At 37.0% G+C, this 24,778-nt stretch overlaps 1 protein-coding gene across 9 annotated transcripts in view; it reads left to right on the forward strand.

Annotated features, from left to right (window-relative positions):
• Positions 1-24,778, forward strand: part of LOC132123986 (abl interactor 1-like) — a 59,783-nt gene that overhangs the window by 3,611 nt on the left and 31,394 nt on the right. For all 9 annotated transcript variants that reach the window (XM_059534689.1, XM_059534691.1, XM_059534692.1 and 6 more), the window contains exon 2: positions 12,932-13,099. In XM_059534689.1, the coding sequence (XP_059390672.1) occupies positions 12,932-13,099 (168 nt within the window). The remainder of the gene's footprint in view (positions 1-12,931; positions 13,100-24,778) is intronic.

The following is a 24,778-nucleotide window of genomic DNA, read 5'->3' on the forward strand; positions in this document are numbered from 1 at the left end:
AAGTAAGTCTTCGCATGTGCTCTTTCCATTTAAAATAGAGGAAACCACTACAGTACATCAAGACCCAAACAAACATCCTGCGTACATGCAGCATGACATTTTTTTACATTTATTTAAATTAGATTGTATAATTTCAATTTTAGATGTATGACACAAAACACATCTGCATGAAAAGCAGATTCACGCTCTCCCAGTAGGTGGCGCTTATGGAACAGCAGTGATATATAATTTCCTTGGCTACCGCTGTAAACCAATCAGTGCTGTGCTTATAAACACCACATTAATATGCATTATACAGAGGCAAGATACCATGAGTCAGTTCCCCTCAGAGATACATTCATACAAACCTCCACTCCCAATTGTATTGCAGTTCGTTTAACTTCTCAACTGACTTGAATCATCACATATTTATACATTTTCAGCTGGCTCAGCGTGCATTGTTACATTAAATATTAATAACCCTTGAAATTAGTATTATTATTATTACAGTGAAGCAGCCTTAGCAAATACAAAAAAAAATAGGTAGTCAACCCCTGAAGCACAACCAATCAGCTTGCAAAACTGTGCTGGTGAGAATATTGAGAGTTCTCACTGATAAGAGTTGTAAAGTACTTTTTACAGCCAGACTGAGGTCATGTGTAGCTAAGATTTTCTAATTTAGCTGTTTGTCCTGTGGCCTTCAAAGGTGTGGCCTGTTTCTCTTTGAATGAGTCAGTGAGTCTGAAAAAGGGTGGTTCCATCTAGGATAGATTCATGCTAAATCATGGGTACTGTCTTTCTCAGCCTGGCTTTACTTTTGCAGAGCTTACATGCCTACTTTTAATACCTTTCTCATTTGGTACTTGATTATCAAGCCAGACCAGCACAAACTTTGACTGTTTTTGACTGATTTATGTTGCACAAACATTAAGTACACTAAACTTGTTTTGAGAAACCTCAATAAAAGAATGACAGTTCATTGAGTGTGTTGATTCAGTAACGTACTGGTGAACCGTGCTTCTCTGAAAGATTCGCATGACATTCGCAGCTTCTGTTGAATCGCGGTAATTTCGATGTTTTTTGTCTTTTGTCAACTCTGGTCTAATGCAATGATATTTAAGCATTTCAATGTGGCATTAGCATTCAGCTACTTTTTATAGCCACTGTATGCTTGAATTGTGCATGGTTGTCATTGAGAGTTGACATGGAAATGGACACAATAACCCCCCGGAAGAAACTTATTAGGGAATCGAGGTCAGACGCTAGTTCAGTTATCCTGGGAGAGACAAGACTTTACTGCATCCAGCTCAGCTCCAGCTAACATATGTCCTGGAAAGTGGCGTTAGCATTGCTCGTGCCAGTACCTAGATTACGCCACAAGACCACAATCCTTCTCTTGCTGGCATCCTCTAGCAAAGCCACATCAGTAAATCCTACAGATCTACCGTCCTACTCATTATTTTTTCCTGATGGAGATCCTCAGCTGGCCCTTCACCCAAGAACTGTTGCGAAGCAGTATGCGCTTGGGTGGGAAGCGCTCTTGAATGCCCCTTCCTGTGATCAGACACGGTGATTACTACCGAGTGCCTCTAACAGATTAAAGAGCCATTAGTGTCCTGTCATTACAATCCTGCTTCTTTGGCCTTGACTTCCATCTGTTCTTTTACATGAAAGAATTGACACAAAGGACACGCTTTGAACATATGAAATTAGGGCTGGGTATTGTTCAAAATCTTTCGATCCGGTGCCAATTTCGATACCTCAGTTTCGATACCGGTTCCTAACGATACTTTTTTCGATACCATTTGTTTTAAAATCCATTTCAACATCAACACAAATACATTAAACACAAAACTTTTTTTTTTACCTTAATTAAAACAAATTCTGGTAACACTTCACACTCAGGATAACATTATTAATACAACTTGTTGTGCTTTTTGGATAGGGGTGCGCCATTCAGGGGCGGACTGGGACCAAAAAGTTGCCCTGGACTTTCTGGCGCCACAGCAGCCCACCACATCATAACGCAAACGCCCCTGTTTTGATGTCATTTATTAATTTAATATTTAAGTAAACGTTTTTTTTAACTGGGGATTTTAACCAATAGGGCAACTGATCCTCCGTTGAAAAAAAAGAAAAAAAAAGAACAGCAGCTGTTAATTTAGTGACTCCTAGTGAGCGATACATGCTCATCGAGACACAAACATTCTTCTAGAACTCACACTTTGCATTCAGTTAGCAGATCCATACAAATCCTGAATGAAATAGAAGTTTATAAACTCAAACAATAGCTTTATGTGCTATACAGATGAACTTGAAGTCTTTATTCATTCGAGATGTTCAATAATAGATAATCTTTGGCTCTGTAATACAAGTTCATGATCCGATTAGTGAACCGATGATTCTTTTGAGTCAATCTTTTAAAATAACAATTTATTTTGTTGAACGAAACCAGTGTGGAAACCAGTGTTTCACAAACTGGATAGATCTGAGGTGCAGGGCTCGCAAAATCATTAGCCCCATGTCCCGGGGCTATTGTGTTTTCCAGTCTGATGGGCTATCGTGAATAGTGATGTAAAATTCCTAACTTGATTCGCGTTGTTCACTCGCTTGAAGGGGTAAAACGGATCGTAGCTGATCATTTGCACTTGTTTGAACCCTGTATGAAATTATGTCTACTCATCCGAATTGAATCCCTCTAGATTAAACTGTAGAGTGCAAAAATGGACGGAGTGCAGATAAATGCAACAGATGGCTCCATCTTGAGACAGGCACTGGAGCTTTATGGATCACTGATTACTAATCAGTGTTGTTAATTTTAGCTAAATTTAAGACCGTTAAAAGTAGTTTTCATTAACTGAAATGATGCTAAAATATAAATATGAGAAGAAAAACTTAACTATACAAAACAAAACAAAAAATAGAAATATGCTTTGGCAGCTAACTGAAATAATTTTAAAAATGAAATGAAAAATGAAATCAAGTTACTAAAATGACTAAAACTTAAACTGGAATAAAAATCGATTAAAGATAAATAGAGGGGAAAAAAACTAATGAAAATGGAAAAAGCACAATAAAATTACTAAAACTTAAACTAAAATACAAAATATTAATAAATACTATTATATAATAGAAATACTACTAAAACCTGATAATGATGGTTGTATGTGTTTTTAATAAGACTCTGAGATGTATTATTTTTTTTCAAATAAAAAATAAAAATAATGATTTCAATTTTTTGGCTGCATTATTTAAAGTAATTAGACTGGTTTCAGCGTTTATTAGAGGATGGTTATGTAAGGCATGTTATTCATTCAAAAATATACAGACATTATGGATTGTCGAAATATGTTCTTAAAAGCTCAAGACAAGAATTTCATGACAAGGTGTCTTACACTACAGTGAGCAACATTTTATGTTACTGTTAACTTATATGATAATGTTGATTGTGAACAAACATGAATTAACAATGTTATAAATAATGTTCATTTACACAGCTTGAAATATAAGTTGTTGAACAACTGAAAAAGGACAAGTGGATTGGTTTAGTATATTGGTGATGCTAGAATGCCTCTTAAGCAGCAAACACAGACTCCTGCGTGTCTCATCACTTTACCTCTTCCTGTCAGAAGAGCAAAGCAGAGGGGGCGGCAGTGTTATTAAGGGACATTCCTAGCATTTTTTCACCTGATATTCAGAGTACATTTCCCTCAGGTTATTTATTAGAGTGGAGTAAGCTTGACTGTCATCACTACAGGAATGTGCATTTAAAAAAATACTGTATTTGAATATATGGGCTCATAAAATATGAATGTTTAAAGTAGTGTTGTCACGGTACCAAAATTTCAGTATTCGGTACCGATACCAGTGAAAATCCACGGTTTTCTGTACCAATTTCGGTATCAAAGCAAAACACAAAAATATGCTAATTAAAAAAAACTTTTTAGCACTAAAAATAAAACCAGTGCCATTCTTTATACTTATTTACAATTGTGTTTAAAGTTTTTCTACAAGTTATATAATTATGAAAAACAGTAAACAAGTTTCACCCAAATTTAATTTGTCTTTTAATTTATGAAATTTAAACACATTTTATTTTTGGTAAATAAAGGGGATTTGCTATTAAAATTAAAACATGGAAGGAATATTGTGATTTATTTCTTTAAAAAATAGTTTTATAAATTTTTTCATCAGTAGTAGCAGTATCACATACATTTTACTAAATAATAGTTATATTTCTAGCACAATGCCTTTATGTAAAAATGTACTTTTACGTTGAGTCGTGCGCCTTCACAAAGAGTTTACAGAGCATCAAATACAGGTGCGCTGTGCGTCCATTGAGATTAACTGAAAAGTTCAGATCGCTTGATGGAGAGTGAACTCTGAAGCTCAGATGCTGAAATTAATGCAAGCGTCATGTGCTTCAGTCTATGTAGTAAACAAACCCACACATCTCTGCCACTCATTAATTCACACAGAAACGCGCAGGACACTGATTCATATTTCAAACAACTTTTGTGGCTTAACATTTACAGATACTGGTCCATATGGAGATTTGATTTGATTAATTTATGCTAACTTTGACAAATTCCATGAATGTCCGTATTAAAATGTAAGTTTCATTTTCATGACTGGATTTTGAGATTCCGTCCTCGTTTTCTGCTTCGCGGAAATCATAGCGCTGAACCGGGTTTGAACGGGACCTCGGTACTACCGGTACTTAAAGAAACCTGGTACCGTCACATTTAAAAAATTTTAGTACCGACTTGGTACCGAAGTACCGGGTCTTTTGACAACACTAGTTTAAAGTAATAATTTTGTAAGGTCATTCTGAACAAAGTAATTCCAAGGGCGACAACATTCTGTGATCAAATACAATCAACTTGTTAAAACCCAGTGCATTTATTGAACTGATTTTTAGTTTACGTGCTTGCTCAGGATTTATCATGGATTCCCTGCAATTACTGTGCCAGCATAGCAACACATAGTACAATTTTAATAGCGTTTATATTTTTCTAATAATAATTACAGATCAAATATTCACCTAATTGTACACCCAAAACACCTAGTCTTCCATCCAAGAAAGTACTGCCTGAGACTTGATTATGTCCAACAAAAGTGTCAAATAGAGCTACTGTTCCTTCCTGTGGTCTCCTTCATCCCTCCATGTCTGCAGGGTGGAGCATCCCTCCTGATACTCGGGAGGAAACATGGGCTTTTCCTTCCTGCTCACTTACCAGGAACAGCCTATCTACCCTATGCCTCATTTCATAGAAATTGTAGAGACGAATGTTAAATTTTTTTTTTGAGTTAAGCTTAAAGGGATAGCTGACTTCCATTTTTCTCACATCGTTGAAGTCAATTGGAGACCACCAATATTCACTAAAATATGTTTTTAAAATATCTCTTTTATGTTCCACAGAATATAGAAATAGAGATTTAGAACAACTTGAGGGTAAGTAAGGCGTGGAGGCACGTTTCGCTGTATAAGCATAAACTTTGTATCGTATATAGGCGTACACACGGATCCGGCGTTTTGGGAGAGTAAAAACCAATATTTTTTGAAACCGAGTGGATAAATCTGAAAATGCTGCCTTTGCATTTTTGTGTAAACCACGAATCCGTATATTTTCTGAAACGATAATGTCATCAGTTCACATCTCGCCCCTAATCAGACACCGCTACGTAACGTAACAGCAACAAAAACATGACACTGAACAATAGTCTTTTTATTAACAAACATTAACAAAGATTAGTTAATGTATTATTCCATGTTCGTTTGTAGACCTCACAAGATTTACGCACGTTGTTCATAGGCGGAGCGTGTGTAAGGCTGAGCCACGGGGACTTGGTGCAAAAATTCCCCTGCACAAACAAATATAATCAATTACGTCTGTTGCTATCAAAGTGAATATGAATAGACAGTGTTGTAAATTAAGATCTTCTCATTTTGAACCATATTTCATTTTAGGCGTTTTATAGTGTTGCACATTTAACCAATCACACACACAACTCTGTTGAGTTTAGGAATGCAATGATAAAACCGAAGCGTTCAGATGAATCCTCACTGAAACTCATCAGTTTTGTCGAATGTCTGCGCGTTCGCTGACTGAATTCCAGACTTTTGCGAATTCCCTCGTCATAAACAACAAAGTGCAGATGTATGTACAAAGTAAGAGATTCATTTAACAGTTTATACAGCTTCAGTTATTATAACGATAGTTTTGTTTTTCTGAGTGCTTAAACTCGCTATTGGTCAATGTTAGTGATCATGTCACTCTCTATATATAATTTATTCGCTGTTTGATTAATCGTGGAAAGGAAACATTATATAATTATACATTTCTGATGTTACTATTAAATTGTAATCTTGTTAAATACAAATTCAGTTCCATTAAAAAAATATATATATATTTACCCTACATGACACTTGTGTCTGGTTCTTGCTTAAAATGACGTGTTTATGATGTTTAATACATTTGGCTGCTTTTAGCCTTACCCTAGATTTGGTTCACCCTCTGCCTTTGGCATCGTCCAAGTCTTCTTGTCCATTTTTAGTGCACCTCTGTGGCAGAATTACAGCGCCACATGCTGGTCTGGCATGTATACTACTTCGTTTTGTGGTTTCGTGTGGACGCAGATATTTCTTGAGACAAGGAAAAAAAAAATTGGATAGGGAAAGCTCTGGCTTCATGTGGCTGTAGCCTAAATGATGGCACCGTTTCCATTTTTGAGTGAACTATCCTTTTAAGATGAACTGCAGTTGTCACTTATAGTGGTGATGTTAATCTAGGCTTGTGTTGGTCAAATCAATCCCTTATCTTTGCTCTTATCTCGTCAATAGACATCACACTGACTTGAAGGATGTTGGCTTGGAATTTCGGGAATTTGTTGGTGGGAAGTTGCCACTTTAATGCGATTCAGCAATTTTTTTTAAAAGGTCATTTTAAAGGTGGTAATCTATTGTTCAACAAGGGAGTGTGGTGTTTCTCCCCTGCACCTTTCGCCTTTTCTTATCTCTGAGTGTTTATGTCTATGACCTTAAAAGAGATAAAAAGTGATTGATACTCTTGTCTTCTGGGAACTTTCTGTCTTTTGTGGGAGATTTCTGAAGACACCAATCAAACATTTTTTCCATTGTTCCAGTTTTTCTAAAGATTTGCCTGGTTATCCTTGATGAGCCATATCTCTAAAATGGTGTTATGAAACCATTTTATACATTATATTGCCGCTTGAAAGTTTGGGGTCAGGAAGATATTTAAGTATAATACTGAAATAGTACATTACTGTTTTTACTCTTCTTAATCAGATAAATCAGACTTCTTTCAAAAACATTGTCTTACAAACTCTATTAAAAAAAAAAAAAAAAAAAAATATATATATATATATATATATATATATATATATATACATATACATATATATATATATATACATATATATATATATATATATATATACATATATACATATATATATATATATATATATATATATATATACATATATATATATATATATATATACATATATACACACACACACACACACACATATAGTAGGGCTGGGTAAAAAAAAATATTTTTCAATTAATCGTTTTTTTTAAATGTGGTCGATTCAAAATAGATTTTCAAAGGCCATGAATCGATTTTTTTCCATATTTATTTCCGCAGACATTGAACGTAAGATTAGCTTTAATCTAATTACAAATTTTCTCCATTAGATGTCACCCTCTTACGTGCCTTGTGCGTTGTTACCAACGAACCTGTCATTCATTCATTCAGTGCTTAAAGCAGTGGTTCTCAACCCGCGGCCCGTCACGATTGAACACACACACACACACACACAAAAAACTTTGTTTTACAATTAATTTTATTTTTTACATTAATTGAAAAAAATGTAGTCTACTAAAGAAATATAAGCTATAGCCTAATGTTTTTATGTGAAATTATTTTGTTTTTCATAAATTATTTTCAGACATGAGCAGACTTACTCACATAACATTACGAACACGTACACGTGCACAATAATTCAGAAGCATAAATGGAAGAAGTCCGCGTCCGGATTGCTCATGCGGAAAGTGTAACACAGGCTTTACAATCGCAACTTCATTGTGCTATTACTACATCGAGCCGAATTTCACAAAATTGTTCAGCTCCCGACAGCATCAGGTGTTTTATTTATGGGAAGTAGAATGATTTATTTATTTCAATGAATCTAATCGATTAGATATCATAATATTTAGACTATAATATTATAAATCAGGTTGGTTTGTATTGGTGACGTAATGTGTAAATTATATGCGTGTGGCCCGCGAGACTTGTACTTGGACCATAATATAACCCGCTGGGAAAAAGGTTGAGAACCACTGGCTTAAAGGGTTTCAGGTGCTTTGTAGACGTTGATGCCACCTTCACATAAAAAGTCAGAGGTATGGAAGCATTTAAGATTTCGTAAGCAAGACGACGACGATAGTGTTGTGGACAAGAACAAAGCATTTTTCATCTTGCATCAAACTTGTATTTATTTAACATAATTGTATGCATTTGAAAATTGGAAATGGGTTCTGTTTTAATGTACCTAAAATAAAAGAGTTTAATATACAGTTTTGTTGCTCTTAATTTCTTTTTATTAATTACCCAATTGTAAACTTATGTTCACTGTTCTTTTTTATACATATAGTATTTGTATTAAATCTGTATTCATTGACTTGAATCGAGTATAGAAAATCAAATCGAGAATCGAAAAACGAATCGATTTGAGAGCTTGTGAATCGAAATCGAATCGATCTGGAACATCTGAATCGATACCCAGCCCTAATATATATACATATATTTAATTATTATTATTATTTATTTGTATTGTTTATTTTATTTTAGTTTTTTTTTTTGGGGGGGGGGTCACAATCTTGCTATAAGAAGGTTAAATGATCAGATTTTCTATGAGACTTGTTTACACTGACTAAAAATCATGAGGTTCTTCAGGGGTTTATTTATTGCAATTTTATCATCTTGACTTCAGGCTTCCAAAAATAATAAAGTTAATATGTCTGAATTGCATGTTTAATGTATTTTTGACTACCGTATTTTTCAGACTTTAAGTCGCACCTGAGTACAAGTCGCATCAGTCCAAAAATACGTCATGATGAGGAAAAAACATATATAAACATAAGTCGTACTGAACTATAAGTTGCATTTATTTAGAACCAAGAACCAAGAGAAAACATTACCGTCTACAGCCGCGAGCGGGCGCTCTATGCTGCACTGTTGTAGACTACAGGAGCACTGAGCAGCATAGAGTGCCCTTTGGCGGCTGTAGACGGTAATGTTTTTCTCTTGGTTCATTTCTCTTGGTTCATGTCAAATTAATTTTGATAAAAAAGTCGCACCTGCCTATAAGTCGCAGGACCGGCCAAACTACGAAAAAAAAGTGCGACTTATAGTCCGGAAAATACGGTACATCAAAATTGCACAGACACTGTTATGGTGCTGACTTTTGCATGGGCATGCACCACTGTCATTTTTTCGGGAAAAAAATACAATAAAAATCCTTTTATCCTTCTTACACATGTAAATTTTTGTTAGCCGGATGTGGACTGAGATTTACAGATGCCTCAAAGGGAAAATTCGATCAACAGAACCGCCATAAAGCAGAATTACAACAGATTCTAGTACTGTTCATCCAGTCTGGAAATGGACCAAATGTTCTGTTTAAAATTACAACCTGCCTTTATGGCACTTTCAGTCCTTTTTAAGTCTTCTTTGGAGAATGTTGGATACTGTTTGCACATTTTGTTCAGCACCATTGAAATGAAGTCTGTATCTTCTGACATTTGGGCAGGATTTAAAATGTTCTGCTTTCATTGGGTTTCACTGAACTACTGTTAAGCCACAATGGACACACAACCTTTATGTGTGAATTCTGCTCTGGGATGGATCTCTAGTGTAACAATGTCCTTTTCTCTTTCCAGACACTTGCTAAAAATAGCATGAATTTTGATCCAAGAACAGCTCTGCTCCATGTTTCAGTGGAACATCTGTAAAACAATATTATTGCATACCTTCACCACATCATTTGCAATGGGGAATGAGAACTGTAGAGCTGTGGTCCCCATGTACAAAAGCTACAAATGCCTTCTTGTGCATGCATTTTCTTGTATTTAATATAGACTGTATTTAATAGACCAACTAATGCTGCTGTTTTATCACTCTATGGAGGAAGCACTTCTTCATTCTTTCAGGCAGGAACTCTACAACACATCCGGCCCATATTTTCCATCCAAACAAGTCTATACTATTTGATATGTTATAAAACTAAATATTTTCACTGTCCATCAGATATTTTATTAAATATATGATTAATTCCATCATAAAAGTACAAACCGAATCGCATTCTCAAAATGCAGACCATGGCTTCCTCCTCACTGCAGGTGCTTCAGGTTTTGATGTCTTTCTGTCATGCAAGACCTTCTTTGGGTAGTTTACCTCAGTGATATCTCGGTGAACCACAGAGGTAGGCTAAATGGAGAACTGAGGAAATACCACAATAAAAAGAAAAAAAACAAGAGTTTTGTTTCTGTGCGGTTGTGGTCAATGCAGTTTTTTTTCCCTTTTTTTTTCATTCCGTTTCTGAAGGGTTTTGCCGTTCATAATTCTTTTAAGCTAGTGTCCACAATGTAAGTGAAAACTAAGACCATTTTTTTCCCTGTAGTTTATTTTTGTTGAATTATCCTATAATTATAGACTGTATAAAAACATGGACTGTCCATGACGTCACCCATTGGTTTCAGAAGAGCATTTTTGAAGCCAAAAGTAAAAAATTATCGTCACCATCTTGGCAGCGCGTCCCGGATAAACGAAAATGGGCAAAAAGGCGGGAGCTGGTTCCTGAAACAAACATGTCACTCAAATGACTGAGCCCTTCATTATGTAGAACTTTAAGGCTTAATATAATTGAAACGGATGAGTTTCCCTCACAGTTGTCATGAAGGGCCAAATTAGCTATATAGACCAAAATATTTTTTTGTACAAGGCTGTAAACATGTAAAGTTGCTGTAAAGTTTTAACATGGGGAGTTTAACATTTTAACATGGGGAGTCTATGGGATTGATTCCCTTTTGGAGTCAGCCTCCAGCGGCCAGTCGATGAATTGCAGTTTTAATCACTTCTGTGTTGGTTACAAGAGAGGGAGCGGAAAGTGGCGCTTGCCTATATAACCCATATAAAGAACCAAAATACGAGATTTTTTTATTATTTTTTTTTTTTTTCAAGCTTTTGACCGACATAATACTAAACATGTAGAGTTATACTATATAAAAACATGAAATATTTATTATTATATAACAAATTATTTGTATTTTTACCATTATTATTATTATATGAACAGATAGTTGTTGTTGTTTCTTTTATTTACTTTGTTTTGAAATGCGTGATGTTATGCTTGATTTGATTTTAAGATCAAGTCAAGTCAATGGCCCTCACTGTCAACAACAATATTCCAATGTCCATAAATTTTTCAGTTGTTTGTGATTTACTGGAAAAATGTTAAGGGTTTAAATAAATAAGACTTTTTAAAATCCATTTCTACCTAATAAAACATTTTAGAACTTTGTAAAACTAGAAAAAAAAGAAAATGTAAAATGTATTGGTTTTAGGGGTGGGCGATATATCGTTTAGACGATAATATCCAAATTGTTGTCTGGACAATATGCAAAATTGGGATATCAAATATTTCATAATTTGTACAATCCAACCTCCCAAACATGAAAAAAGCTAAAGGAAGTTAAAGAGAAAACAAATAACGCACACTATAACCTTCTAAACAATTATATGTAGCGATTTTAATAATGTAGGGGTTTATTTTACTGTATTTTGTACAAAATCACGATCGTTCATCAATGCATAAGCTGCTACTAATTTGCAATACAACTACGGAGTTCTTACCTGTGTGTTATGACATTTCTTAGTTGAAGCAACAATCCAAAAACGTAAAGAGTAAAGCCGATGTATGATTAATAAAATAGCTGCTAGAAAAGGCAAATATGCATTGTTTGCAGAAAACTGAAGTCTGAAGTTGAAAAGTTTTTCTTAAATGCCTATGGCATCCTCAAGTGGCGAGATTCGTGATTGCATCATTAGAAAATTCTAGAAAGATCCACTGGAATATCCTCCGAACACGAACAGGACTTCTTTTAACTTCTAGAATAAAAACTTTTTTTTAGTACAAACTAAAACATTTTTATTAATAAGGTGAACTGCCCAGTGTGCTGTGTGTATGTTACTCATCAGTCACTTGATATCTAGCTTCGAGCGCAACAACACAAAAATGAGCGAAGAAAGCAAAAATACACAGTCATCCTCCAAACCAGTGCCAGAAGAGATAACAGCGAGACGTGGGTCAGCTTCTTTAGCCTGGAGATGGTTTGGTTTTGACAAAAAAGACGAGCAACAAAAGTCGCCCAGCTGTAGAATTTGTCGCATGCAGATCGCAGATCGCAGAACCTCTTCCATCATCTCCATCCGTACAACGCACAAAACACAGTTTGAAGAGTATGAAAGGCTTCGTGCTGAACAAAACAGCACTGCTGCTGCAAACATGGTACAAAAGACACAACAGACATTGGCAGAAACTTTCACAAAGAAAACACCATATGACAAAAAAAGCGTATAGTGGAAAACGATTACAAACTCTGTGACAAGTTTTATTGCAAAGGTCTATGTTGCCAATTCAATCAGTCGAGAAGGATGGGTTTCAAGAAATGTTACAGACTTTAGATCCCAGATATAATCTGCCTTCAAGGAGATATTTCAGTGAAACCACTCTACCAAAACCGTTCAAGACAAACGCTGTCCCATAAATTGCAGAAGGTCACCTATTATGCCACTACCTCTGATCTGTGGTCTCTTGAATGTTACATTGTAAATTAAAGTGTTTTTCTGACCTTGACCTGCAGGCACAGGATAAGAAGAAAGCATTGGAGGAGACCAAAGCCTACACCACCCAGTCCCTGGCAAGTGTGGCCTATCAGATCAATGCCTTAGCCAACAATGTCCTGCAGCTGTTGGATATCCAGGCCTCGCAGCTGCGCAGGATGGAGTCCTCCATTAACCACATATCTCAGGTCAGATACATTCGTTTTTAATATCTCTCTCTCTCCATCTCATTTCCCTTGCTTTGTCCTTGCCTGTCTAGAGATTTCATTAGTTGGTTCTTTTCTTCGAGGACTGTCTCCATGTGAATGAATGTCTGTCTCTCCTAGTGACTGACTAGTTAATATTTGTCTTGTTTTCGGGTCGCCTCTTTGGTCCCCCGTTCTTCTTTGCAGATGCGTCTTCTGTAGTCAATTTGGTCATCATGGAGATGTAAAATTCTTCCATGGAGTACTTGTGCAAACCTTATTCCACTTTCATATGGTGCTGTTAGTTGCTACAGGCTTCAGTCAAACCCACTAGTTGTTGGTGCCATTAAAAGTGGTCTGCAACCCATGCCTGTAAGGCAGCTGTGCTGATATTTTGGACAACACTAGGTGACTCAGGATACATTTAAATGGCAACAGTGTACTAAATAAAGGAAAAAAAAAGTTTTGCATCCAGATGACAACGTTATTAAATTGAACCCCCAGTCACATGGATCTGTGAAAATGACTTAAAATCACTTATGCATGCCAGGCCAGTAGTTGGAGATGTCACCTTAGTAAAGAAACACTATGCATCTGTACACACAACTATAGACCAGTGGTTCTCAATTCCAGTCCTCGCATACCAAAGCTCGTTCTCGAGTCAAGAACTGTCCGAAAGAACTACTGGTGATCCGAAAACCGAAAAAAAGATGAGTTCTTGACTCATCTTCATCTTCAGTTCTATCTTCACAGCAGTTCAGTCAGTGTACTGTTTGAGTAAATGAATTACTCTGGGATATTGGTTTGTTTTAACTCAGAGGGAGTGTCAGCCACATTAAAAAAGTTAATGGAGACGCGAACCGTTTTAAACGATTCAGTTCGATTTGGTGAACTGGTTGAAGAAGATCCGGTTACATCGAAAATCTAAAATATCTTAAACTGTGTTCCGAAGATAAACAAAGGTCTCACGGGTTTGGAACGACATGAGGGTGAGTTATTAATTATATTATTTTGATTATTGGGTGAACTAACCCTTTAATTGCTGCTTGCAGCTATGTTTAAAATTTTATTTATTTACAGTTCTATTATGTCACACTTCTCTATTAAGTTTCATCTGTGTGTAAAAACACTGCAGGCTGTGGTGTAGTACAAATCCATGAAGGAATGTTCCGAAGTGAAGTGAACTTTGCTTTGGGAGTAGGGAGCAATGAGCACTCTCTTCTTACGAGCTGGTTAAATGTATCAGGTGTGTTAAATAAGAGAGACATGCAAAATATGCAGAGCGGTGGTACACGAGGACTGGAATTCAGAAGCAGTGTTCTAGACTGAACACATAATACACATGCAATTGATGTCACTGGGCGGTGTTTTTTTTTTCTTTTTGCATTTTACATGCTAAACAGTATGATTTTCAAAAACTTTCACTTTTAAACTTGTTTTTCATGCCCCCAATTGTCATTGTTGTGTAAATGAACAGCCAAAAATAGTTTATATATAAATTATGCCGTGTAAAAAAAACCCTTATGGCCAGTGTATAATTCACCTTACACCATTAGTTCCGTCTTGTGCACGAGGATGGTGCATGGACCGTCGTGGAACGAAGACAGCCGAAGTATACCTTGGGCTTTGTTTAGAAAGCTCTTCATAGGCAGAAACTTGACTTCTAATTAATTTCAGTAGAGTTTGATATTAGCATGTTGCTAAGCTAATGGTGTGCTGCTCTAGTAAATTTAAAAGTACATAAAACATTCAACAATTGGATAAAGTAGTCAATGTTGAGATTTTTTAATAGACTGTATATGTATATTATGTATATTTTTTAATATACTGTAAAACTGTTTGCAGCAGTGGCAGTAGGTAGACAGATCACTAGGCTTGTGAAAAAAACTTAAAGGTGTCGTATGATGCTGCTAAAAGAACATTATTTTGTGTATTTGGTGTAATGCAATGTGTTTATGCGGTTTAAGGTTAAAAAAAGCCTTGCACATTATTGTTTCTCCTCTATGCCCTGCCTTCTGAAATGCATTGATTTTTACAAAGCTCATCATTCTGATTGGCCAGCTATCCAGTGCGTCATGAATGGCTGAATGCCTCAACTGTTTGAAGGAAATGTTATGTCCCTTAACACGTGCCGTCTCCCAGGCAAGCAGCACGAGACTCAGTCCAGCTGCTCTGCTCGTGAACATCCCATCATCTGTTCTCTTTTAGCAGTTCAGTCAATGTATTGTAAGGAGTAACTGAATAACTCAGGATATTGGTTTATTTGGCGTCAGAGGGAGTGTAAGGCACGTTTATAAACCAAATAACTTAAGTCATTTGTGGATTAGTGCGTACTGGAGACGTGAACCGTTTCAGACTATTGTTCGATTTGGTGAACTGGCTCAATTTGAGACTTTAGTCTCTGCAACTTTACAGAACTTTTTTATGCACCAAGAGCTTGTAACAATCCAAAGAGAAAGGAAAAATTTTAATTGCATCATCTGTTGGTATTTTTGGGGGTTAATTTCTTGTCCATCACTCAGAATTTTGGGACAGTTCAATTACTTATGATTGTGTCAACAGGTGTCACCGACCTTCACCCATCTGAAGATTCTCAGAATTAGAGCTCTTGTATGACAAACACCAATTTCTGTCTTTCTAACCCTCAGCATAAACACTGCCCTCACTGAAGCACTAAACCCAGAATTACTAGACTGATATAATCTGCCAATCACATTGGAGCTTTAATCGACAGATGTTGATGGGATTAATTGGCGTATTTTCAGGCCTCGTCTCCATTCATATGTGTGTCTGGGAATGACAGTGGGCTTTATGTATGGCTCTAAGACAGGCTAATTAAGATGACCAACAGAAGCCTGTTCTCTCTTCACACAGACTTCACTTACAGTGTCAATCATGATTCTCTCCAAAGATGGAGATGAGAATAATAGGATGGTTATGTTAAAAAACAGTGTGCTGTCAGTGAGCTTGTTTTCTGTCATAGCATGTTGTACTAAAGGTGGAGGAAAAGTTATTCAGTGATGCATCAGTATTCTGAATCGCTCCACAGAAAACAGTGGTGGAGTGGCATGCTTTGCTTGCTCCCAATTACACACATACACACACACACAGACACACAGACATCAATCATCCAAACACACCTGAACCAGCTAATAAAGGTCCTCAAGATCACTAGAAATGTCCTGGTAGGTGTGTCCGAGCTAAACTCTGCAGGATTGTTGCCCTTCTGGAGCAGGATTGGATACCCTGTCATAGTTTAAGAGGCAAAATCATTCTCTCTGTAAGAAATATCTTAACTCCACAAATTAGTAGTAGTTCCAAAAACAAACCATAATCCTGTAGCCTCAGTGCTTATTGCTGCAGATCAGTCAAGACCGCCCTATTCCACTGGAAGGTGACTAATGGCTGTAAAGTGGCTCTAATCTCTCGGCAGAGGCACACCCCAGAGCTTTGCTGACAGAGGATGTTCCTGTCTTTACAGCATTTCTCACCATTTCCTCTTCCTCTGGCTGCCTATTAGACAGACCACACTGCCAGCATGTTGCCAAATTAGATTAGAACATCAGAGCAGCAGACTAATGGGCCAGAAAGCCGGCCCTGGGATTCACCGTTTTTATCACAGCTCCACACTGAATGTTTTGAGTTGTGTTATATGTCACGTTGGAACCGGCCCTGACCCTGAGCGTGGGAGGCTGAAGTGCTGCTACCTAGAACAGCACATGAAGTGGCTGCTAAGAGACTGTGAACAGTCAGCGCTTTGTCTGGCCAGCTGAAGACTTGGCAGTATACAAGGAGTCTCGTTTTGCTGAGTAAATCCATGTCTGTCTGTTGCATCTCAGAGAAGCTATAGAGGTAACTAATTAAAGGCAACTCTAAATGGATTTCTGAAGCAGCATGCTTGGAAATTGTTCCAAGCACATCCCATCAGCTTCTGTGGTCTCCCATTAACTCAGAATGATAGGTTCCTCTCAGGGCACTTGAAATTGAAATAACATCCAAATTGACCCAACAAATGTTTGAAAGCATGTTTATCCAAATTTCATTAATAAAAAACAAGAACATTTTACAATTGATTATTTATTAGTTTAATAACTTATATTTATCATTTATAATTGATGCAAATTCATAAATTCTGGTTTGACTTTTCTGGATTCTGTACTTATATGATTTAATACAAATATACTATCATAAATGGTGGTAATGAAAATGCATACGAATTTAACAATTTAATTGATGTTTAATAACCTTTATTCTTTTATGTTTTCGCAAAGGGCTGCGCAACAGAGATTTACTAAATTAAAATAAGGGAAAAAATTATATTCCTTAATGTTTATGTAAATTATTATTATTTTAGAAGTAGGCTACATTACAGTACAATCGTAATTTGTCAATTTCTTCAAGTTAAAAAGCAGACTTTTATTTGGACGGGTTGTATTGAAGAGCTTTGAGTGTCAATGTATTTGTTTTTGACCGTGGTTTTCTCAAATAAAATGATGAAATGATTAATTGTTCTGTCAGTGAGGCTCTCATTGTTTGTGTTCACTTCCTCAGATAGTGAGACAGCAGGCACTGTTAAACCTGGCACTTTAAGCCATGCTGGAGCATACTTGAGTATGTAGTACATGACAATGCTGCTCATTCACAGAGAGACATGCAAAACAAACATATTAGCCTATATATTTATATAGCAGTGCTTTTGTCAATATTTTACAGCTTTGTTTTTTATTTATTCATCAATCCTTCAAATCGCACATTTTGTGACATCTGCAGAGTAGCTAGCTACTGTAAATTCATTGTCAGGACTGAATTATGTGCTTCACTCCGCATCACAGAAATCACAATGCATTTACCTTAAATTATAAATGGGACATAGCTGTATCTGCACTGTATTGATGTTCTGAATAGGTAAACATGTTCGATGCATTTCCTCGTTTTGCAGCCACTTTCCGACCACAGTTTTTGCTGTGTCTGCAAACTGTCTATCTTCAAGGAAAAATAAGCATTCGTCTTTTCTATACAAAAAGTATTTCCATACTAGTGCCAATTTTAACTCCTATTTTGACGTAGGATCGAGATTAGAGATAAGAGCCTCTGTCTCTGATGTTGTCTCCGCTGTACGTGTGGGTGGAATAAGAAAACGGTTAGGGGCCGTTCACATATCGCGTATTTCAAATGTAGGTGCGCGGTATGCGCGCTCATAATGGTAGCGACGTGGTCTCAACTTTTCCGAATGCCGCAAGCACACCGCAGGTCATGTAGCTTCCTCACCTTTTCCGTAACAACGTTGCAAGCTCAGCCAAGATGAAGGAACAGCTGATCATAGCTGTATGTGGATTGCCATTTTTAAATTAATTTTGTAGCAGAGCTACTGCAAGCAATTTTTAGTGCTGCAAATCCATTTATCCATTGCTGAAATTTCCGCATCTTCATGGAGAGAGCAGGTCATGGTTGCTTAGCAATGGCAGACACCTCAGGAGCGCAAGTACCCGAAGGCTTTGGGAAAAAAAATCAGAAAGCGGCACGCCTAGCATTTTCCACACGTTTTTAGGTACGATATGTGAACAGCCCCTTAGGTGGAAAGTTGTTGCCTAGGCGCAGGTGAGATTCTGTGTCTGTTATTTTCTCTCAATACCGTAGATAAGCAAATGTACACTGTATGATAATCGTACATGTTTATATCACGGTATATCATACCGGTATATCGTTACAACCCTACTGCAAACCAAACTATACCTTTAATAAAAGGTGTTTATTTTTCCCCCCACTAATAAAAAGACTTCATTAACTAGATCCACACTGGAGCGCTGCTTTATAACAGAAAATCAAGTTGTAATTCTAACTGAAAGTGACACTGACTCTGGTTTTTCATGTTTAATAATACTGTATACTGCTTGATTTCTTGATTTTGATCTATTGTACTAAAAAACTACATAAACGTGACGTGACTGGACTCTATTGGAGTAATGAAATACAGAGCTCGTGCAAACATCCACATCTTTTTAATCAGATGCATTTTAAACTGCTCCCTTCTCACCGCTGTCAGTTTTTTATGTGCTTATTTTGTTATTGGGAGAAAAACGCGGCGCAAATATTAACAATCATCGAAACGCAGATCAGCACCCTCTGAATCTGCTGCGTTTGCTCTGAAAGCTGCGTTTGTCTTACAGCTGAATTACAGTCTTGCGCTACAGCGCCACACTGGTAAAACCACGTTATTGCAGGCTCTTACATTAGGTCGTATGACATTAAACGGCTACAAAAATAAAAATATTTTTTGACAGTTTTTTATTGTCGACGTTGTCGATAATGTCAACTAATCGTTTCAGCCCTAATTTAGTTAGCAAGATTGACTACAATTATTTGTCTGTCTCTCTGTCTTCATCTCTCCTGACTGTCTCTCATTTGGTGTGTGATGAGATGAGTTTCATACAAACAGGAAATGGAGCTCTGGATTTGTAGGGAAGACCTGCCTCCCCTGTGCTTCTTGATGATCAATTATGGCCAAAATGGGTCGTTTTGGAATGGGAGGTTATGTAGGGGCCAGTGGTTCCATCATTAGTGTGATTTTTCATTCATTGGATTGCATTGGGGTCCTTAGACCAATGTTGACTACAGTGATTTGATTCTGGAATGAAAACCATGCAATATATCTCTGGAGGGCATTGATTGGAGGCTGCTAATTAGATAATTATCAAATAGTACTGTTGTGAGGGATTTGACAATCTATGGTTCCACTTAGACTTTTGGTATGTAGCTACTTCTGTCTGTCCGTCTCTTTTATCCTCTGTTGATTCCTCAACTTCACTTGTGTTATTTACTTGTGTCTAATCTGGACACGTTAACCTTGTGCACTTGAATTATTTTCACACAGCAGCGACAAGAGATTATATTTGTCTCAGCGGATTACACTAATCTTAGCTGTTCAATGTTGGAAAGCTCAAATCCTTTAGGTTCAGAAAGTCATTTTCAGCAGTCCTGATCGGTTTGGTTTTCCACTGAGTTGTAGTGTATTCTGCATTTGTTGTATGGCTAAAGGCTTTACTTGTACATACAGCATTTAGATGTTTCTTTAACTTTGACACACTTTGAGGTTGATTTGAACTTTTTACTTTTGTAATACGCAGCCATCTACTTTTATATACTCCTCTTAGACTTTTTTTAGTCATTTTCTGCAAAATAAAAGCTCAGTTTTGAAAAGAATGGCTTCTCATTCCTATTACTTACAGCAAGCATTCATCTGGCTTGCTGCAGAGATAGCAGCCCTCAGATGAGCGGTCACCCTGTCTGAGAGAAGCCAAACCCGGATGGAACATAACACAGCCGTAAATCTGTAAAAGGAGCGCCTGTCCTCACCCTTCAGCTGTGAATGTTGTTAGTGAGCTGCAATCCAAACTAACTGAACTGAATCCTTGCTTTTAATCACCAAGTGTTTCTTTTCAGCGACAAAGAGCCATGCCACATGTTCTGTTGCATGCGTGGTTTATTTTCTCCAGTGTTGTATTGGTTAAGTGCTACAAATGATGGTTCAAAAATTATTTAGCATGCTGTGGGTCTCGAATTGTTAAAGTAAGAAGAAAAAATAAAAAAATAAACTTGGCAAGCAACCCAAACATCAGGGTGGGGTCCGTTTCTCATTTCAGAAATAATCGTGTGGTTTTGCGCTATTATTAAACACTGGCATGGAAGTCTCACTGACATAACCACACAAAGCGGTTGTGTTTGTGTATATGTGTGTGTGTGTGTGTGTGTTACTCAGGGTGTGTGCTACATGCCACTGTTACTCAGCCCTCACCTAAAGATATGCACAACGCATCTGTCTGTTTGTGCATAGCTGGCTTTTCCGGAAGCAATGCCACCCCTGGGGTCGCTTCGTTAAACTGCTGAAACGCCTTTATTTTTTCCTGTCAAATGCTGAAGCGAAACTGTTTCTGACCTCTCAATGCATCTCTCGTTATTTTGCAATTGGAAAATTTGCAAATTTGAAAACGTTACTTATACTTTACATTGAACCACGTGACATTTCACTTAGTAAATGGTATAAAAGTTTTGTACATTTTCTAAGAATTCAGTACCCAATTTTTTTTAGATGTTTCATTGTTTCTGTCAAACAAAAGAAAAGAATAGGTAATTGTTTCTTGAGTAGAATCTATACTGACTATGTCTGTTTGACAGCGTCTGATTAAAATGTTCACATGTTCATGTTCGCATATATGCGTGTGTGTTCTGTGAATAGTACATGCGGTAATAATAGCATGGCTGTGTTCAGTGTGTCAGGTCAGATGTTCTTCTTGTTCTGAATGATCAGTTATTAATATCAACACACTCTTCTTATTCAGAGGTGCTTTAAATATATTCTGTCATTTTCTGAAAACCATTTAAACCTAGCGCAACAGTTTCTATTTCAACTATCTTTACATGTATGCGGCTTCTATCTTTTTTTTTCTTTCTGAGCATGCTTGTCTCTGTGTGGAGAGACCGCACTCTCACTCAAATGATGAAAAAAGAAATAAAATACTTTTTTATATGCAAATTAACTAACACACTACTTTCCAAACAAATAAATAATTGAAAGTAATTATTGTTGTGTTAAATTATTATTTTTGCAGAAGCTGCTTATTTTAATTACAGATTTGCTTTGCAATCAAACTATGACATAATTAAGTTTACAATAACTAAACCTAAAAATACCTAAATCTGTATCTAAAAAAATATGCAGTTACACTCAAAATAGTTTTGTCTTTTATTTGATTTACATTATCTTTGTCCTGTTGATTGGAAAAGTTAAATATATTTACTTGGGCTATCTTCCATTGTTTAATGTGTTTATTTATATCAATATTAACCTTTTGGGGGGTGGGAATGTTCTGTAGCATTTTTAATAACAGGTTTTCCTGTGGTTTTCAATACAAGGTATCAAAAATCATCTAAATGCACTGGATATTAGTTTTGACTGCTAAAAACAATGTTATAGGGACAGCCTTACTGAAGATTGTTTCACATCCTTTTGAACTCCGGCGTACACCGAGAGAAGCAGGTTTGGTGATTCATTCTTTTACTGTTAAGTAGTTTTAGATTGTGATCAGTAGAAGCATCATCTTGTCTTCCTCTGTGGGTGGTGAAAGACCCTTGAGCAATTCATTGTTCTAAAAATTCTACATTGAGTTTCTTAAGAGGGGAAATAATCTACTATACGACAAATAATACAGTGAATTCCCTTTCACATCACGTGTGCGTGGTTTGTGGAAATTAATCTTTGAATTTTTTTTAAGAGTTTAAGAACGGAGTAAACTAGATTGAGTACATTTTTCTCTCACAGTCACATTTGATGCCAGATTTTGTAGGTGCATCCTCGGTATTTCAGGCATACTATATTCGACTTGTGAGTGTGATGTCCGTGACGACGCAAATCCGGTAATTCTGCAAACAGTACTTGATAACATTAGTCGGCTACTGTAATTTTCCTCACTGTATATTTACAATAAAAAAAATTATGATATCAAACACCACTGCCTCCTTTCGTTTTCATTTAAACATAATAACAGCTGCAGAAATGTACTTAGTTCAGGGATATGTGTATATATACAGCCATTACAATGAAACGAAATATTATATAAATTTGCCTTTTTTATTTTCATTTTAACATATAGATAAATTGAATCCAGACCAAAGATTACCTGTTAGATTTACCCAAAATGAATTATATTTTATGTTTAACCACTAAAGAGACATCAGAGCCAGCGGCACACATCAGAAGGTCTAGCCGAGGTGAGGCTGCTCTGGGCAGATACATGAGGACTGAGCTCCCGCTGATCGCGTGGAGCTCACGTCTCCGAGATTGGCGAAACACATTTTTAAATAGGCACAGATTTGAGTTTTAAACAACTACATTCTCGCCTGAAATACTTTTACAATTACATTTCATGACACAATAACAGTTATATTTCGAAAATGTTGATCCGAATAAATGGTGGTTGAACTCAACCAATGCTGCGTGAACTCAACCAATCAGGATGTTTAGCGCCCAAGTCCCGCCCCCGCCTTCCTCTCCAGCAAGGACTTTCTGAGGGGCATTTTTTACCTGGAACTTTTAGTTCCTGGTTCCTGCGGTGGAAACACACAGAGTACCAGCCCAAAGTCCCTAGCTCCTGGGGTAAGTTCCTGCGGTGGAAACGTGGCTGAACCGATACAGTCTTGCCAAACTCAGACCTACTGTTTTAAGCCAAGTCAAGTCACCTTTATTTATATAGCGCTTTGAACAAAATACATTGTGTCAAAGCAACTGAACAACATTCATTAGGAAAACAGTGTGTCAATAATGCAAAATGATAGTTAAATGCAGTTCATCACTGAATTCAGTGATGTCATCTCTGTTCAGTTAAATAGTGTCTGTGCATTTATTTGCAAGTCAACGATATTGCTGTAGATGAAGTGACCCCAACTAAACAAGCCAGAGGCGACAGCGGCAAGGAACCGAAACCCCATCGGTGACAGAATGGAGTTAAAAAACATTGGGAGAAACCAGGCTCAGTTGGGGGGCCAGTTCTCCTCTGACCAGACGAAACCAGTATTTCAATTCCAGGCTGCAGCAAAGTCAGATTGTGCAGAAGAATCATCTGTTTCCTGTGGTCTTGTCCTGGTGGTCCTCTGAGACAAGGTCTTTACAGGGGATCTGTGTCTGGGGCTCTAGTTGTCCTGGTCTCCGCTGTCTTTCAGGGCAGTAGAGGTCATTTCTAGGTGCTGATCCACCATCTGGTCTGGATACATACTGGATCCGGGTGACTGCAGTGACCCTCTGATCTGGATACAGACTGGATCTGGTGGCTACGGTGACCTCGGAATAAGAGAGAAACAGACTAATATTAGCGTAGATGCCATTCTTCTAATGATGGGGTGTTATGGGAAGTGTTTGCGGTTCCGGTTTACCTAATTAATGCAGCCTAAAAATCCTTTAACGGATTTGGATATTAAAAGCATATTAGTATGTTATGTGTAAGCCAGGTTAAAGAGATGGGTCTTTAATCTAGATTTAAACTGCAAGAGTGTGAGAGGCAGTGTGTCTGCCTCCCGAACAATGTTAGGTAGGTTATTCCAGAGTTTGGGCGCCAAATAGGAAAAGGATCTGCCGCCTGCAGTTGATTTTGATATTCTAGGTATTATCAAATTGCCTGAGTTTTGAGAATGTAGCGGACGTAGAGGATTATAATGTAAAAGGAGCTCATTCAAATACTGAGGTGCTAAACCATTCAGGGCTTTATAAGTAATAAGCAATATTTTAAAATCTATGCGATGCTTGATAGGGAGCCAGTGCAGTGTTGACAGGACCGGGCTAATATGGTCATACTTCCTGGTTCTAGTAAGAACTCTTGCTGCTGCATTTTGGACTAGCTGTAGTTTGTTTACTAAGCGTGCAGAACAACCACCCAATAAAGCATTACAATAATCTAACCTTGAGGTCATAAATGCATGGATTAACATTTCTGCATTTGACATTGAGAGCATAGGCCGTAATTTAGATATATTTTTGAGATGGAAAAATGCAGTTTTACAAATGCTAGAAACGTGGCTTTCTAAGGAAAGATTGCGATCAAACAGCACATCTCGGTTCCTAACTGATGAGGAAGAATTGACAGAGCAACCATCAAGTCTTAGACAGTGTTCTAGGTTATTACAAGCAGAGTTTTT

The sequence above is a fragment of the Carassius carassius genome, chromosome 42 (genome assembly GCF_963082965.1).
Source record: "Carassius carassius chromosome 42, fCarCar2.1, whole genome shotgun sequence".
Lineage (NCBI taxonomy): Eukaryota > Metazoa > Chordata > Actinopteri > Cypriniformes > Cyprinidae > Carassius > Carassius carassius.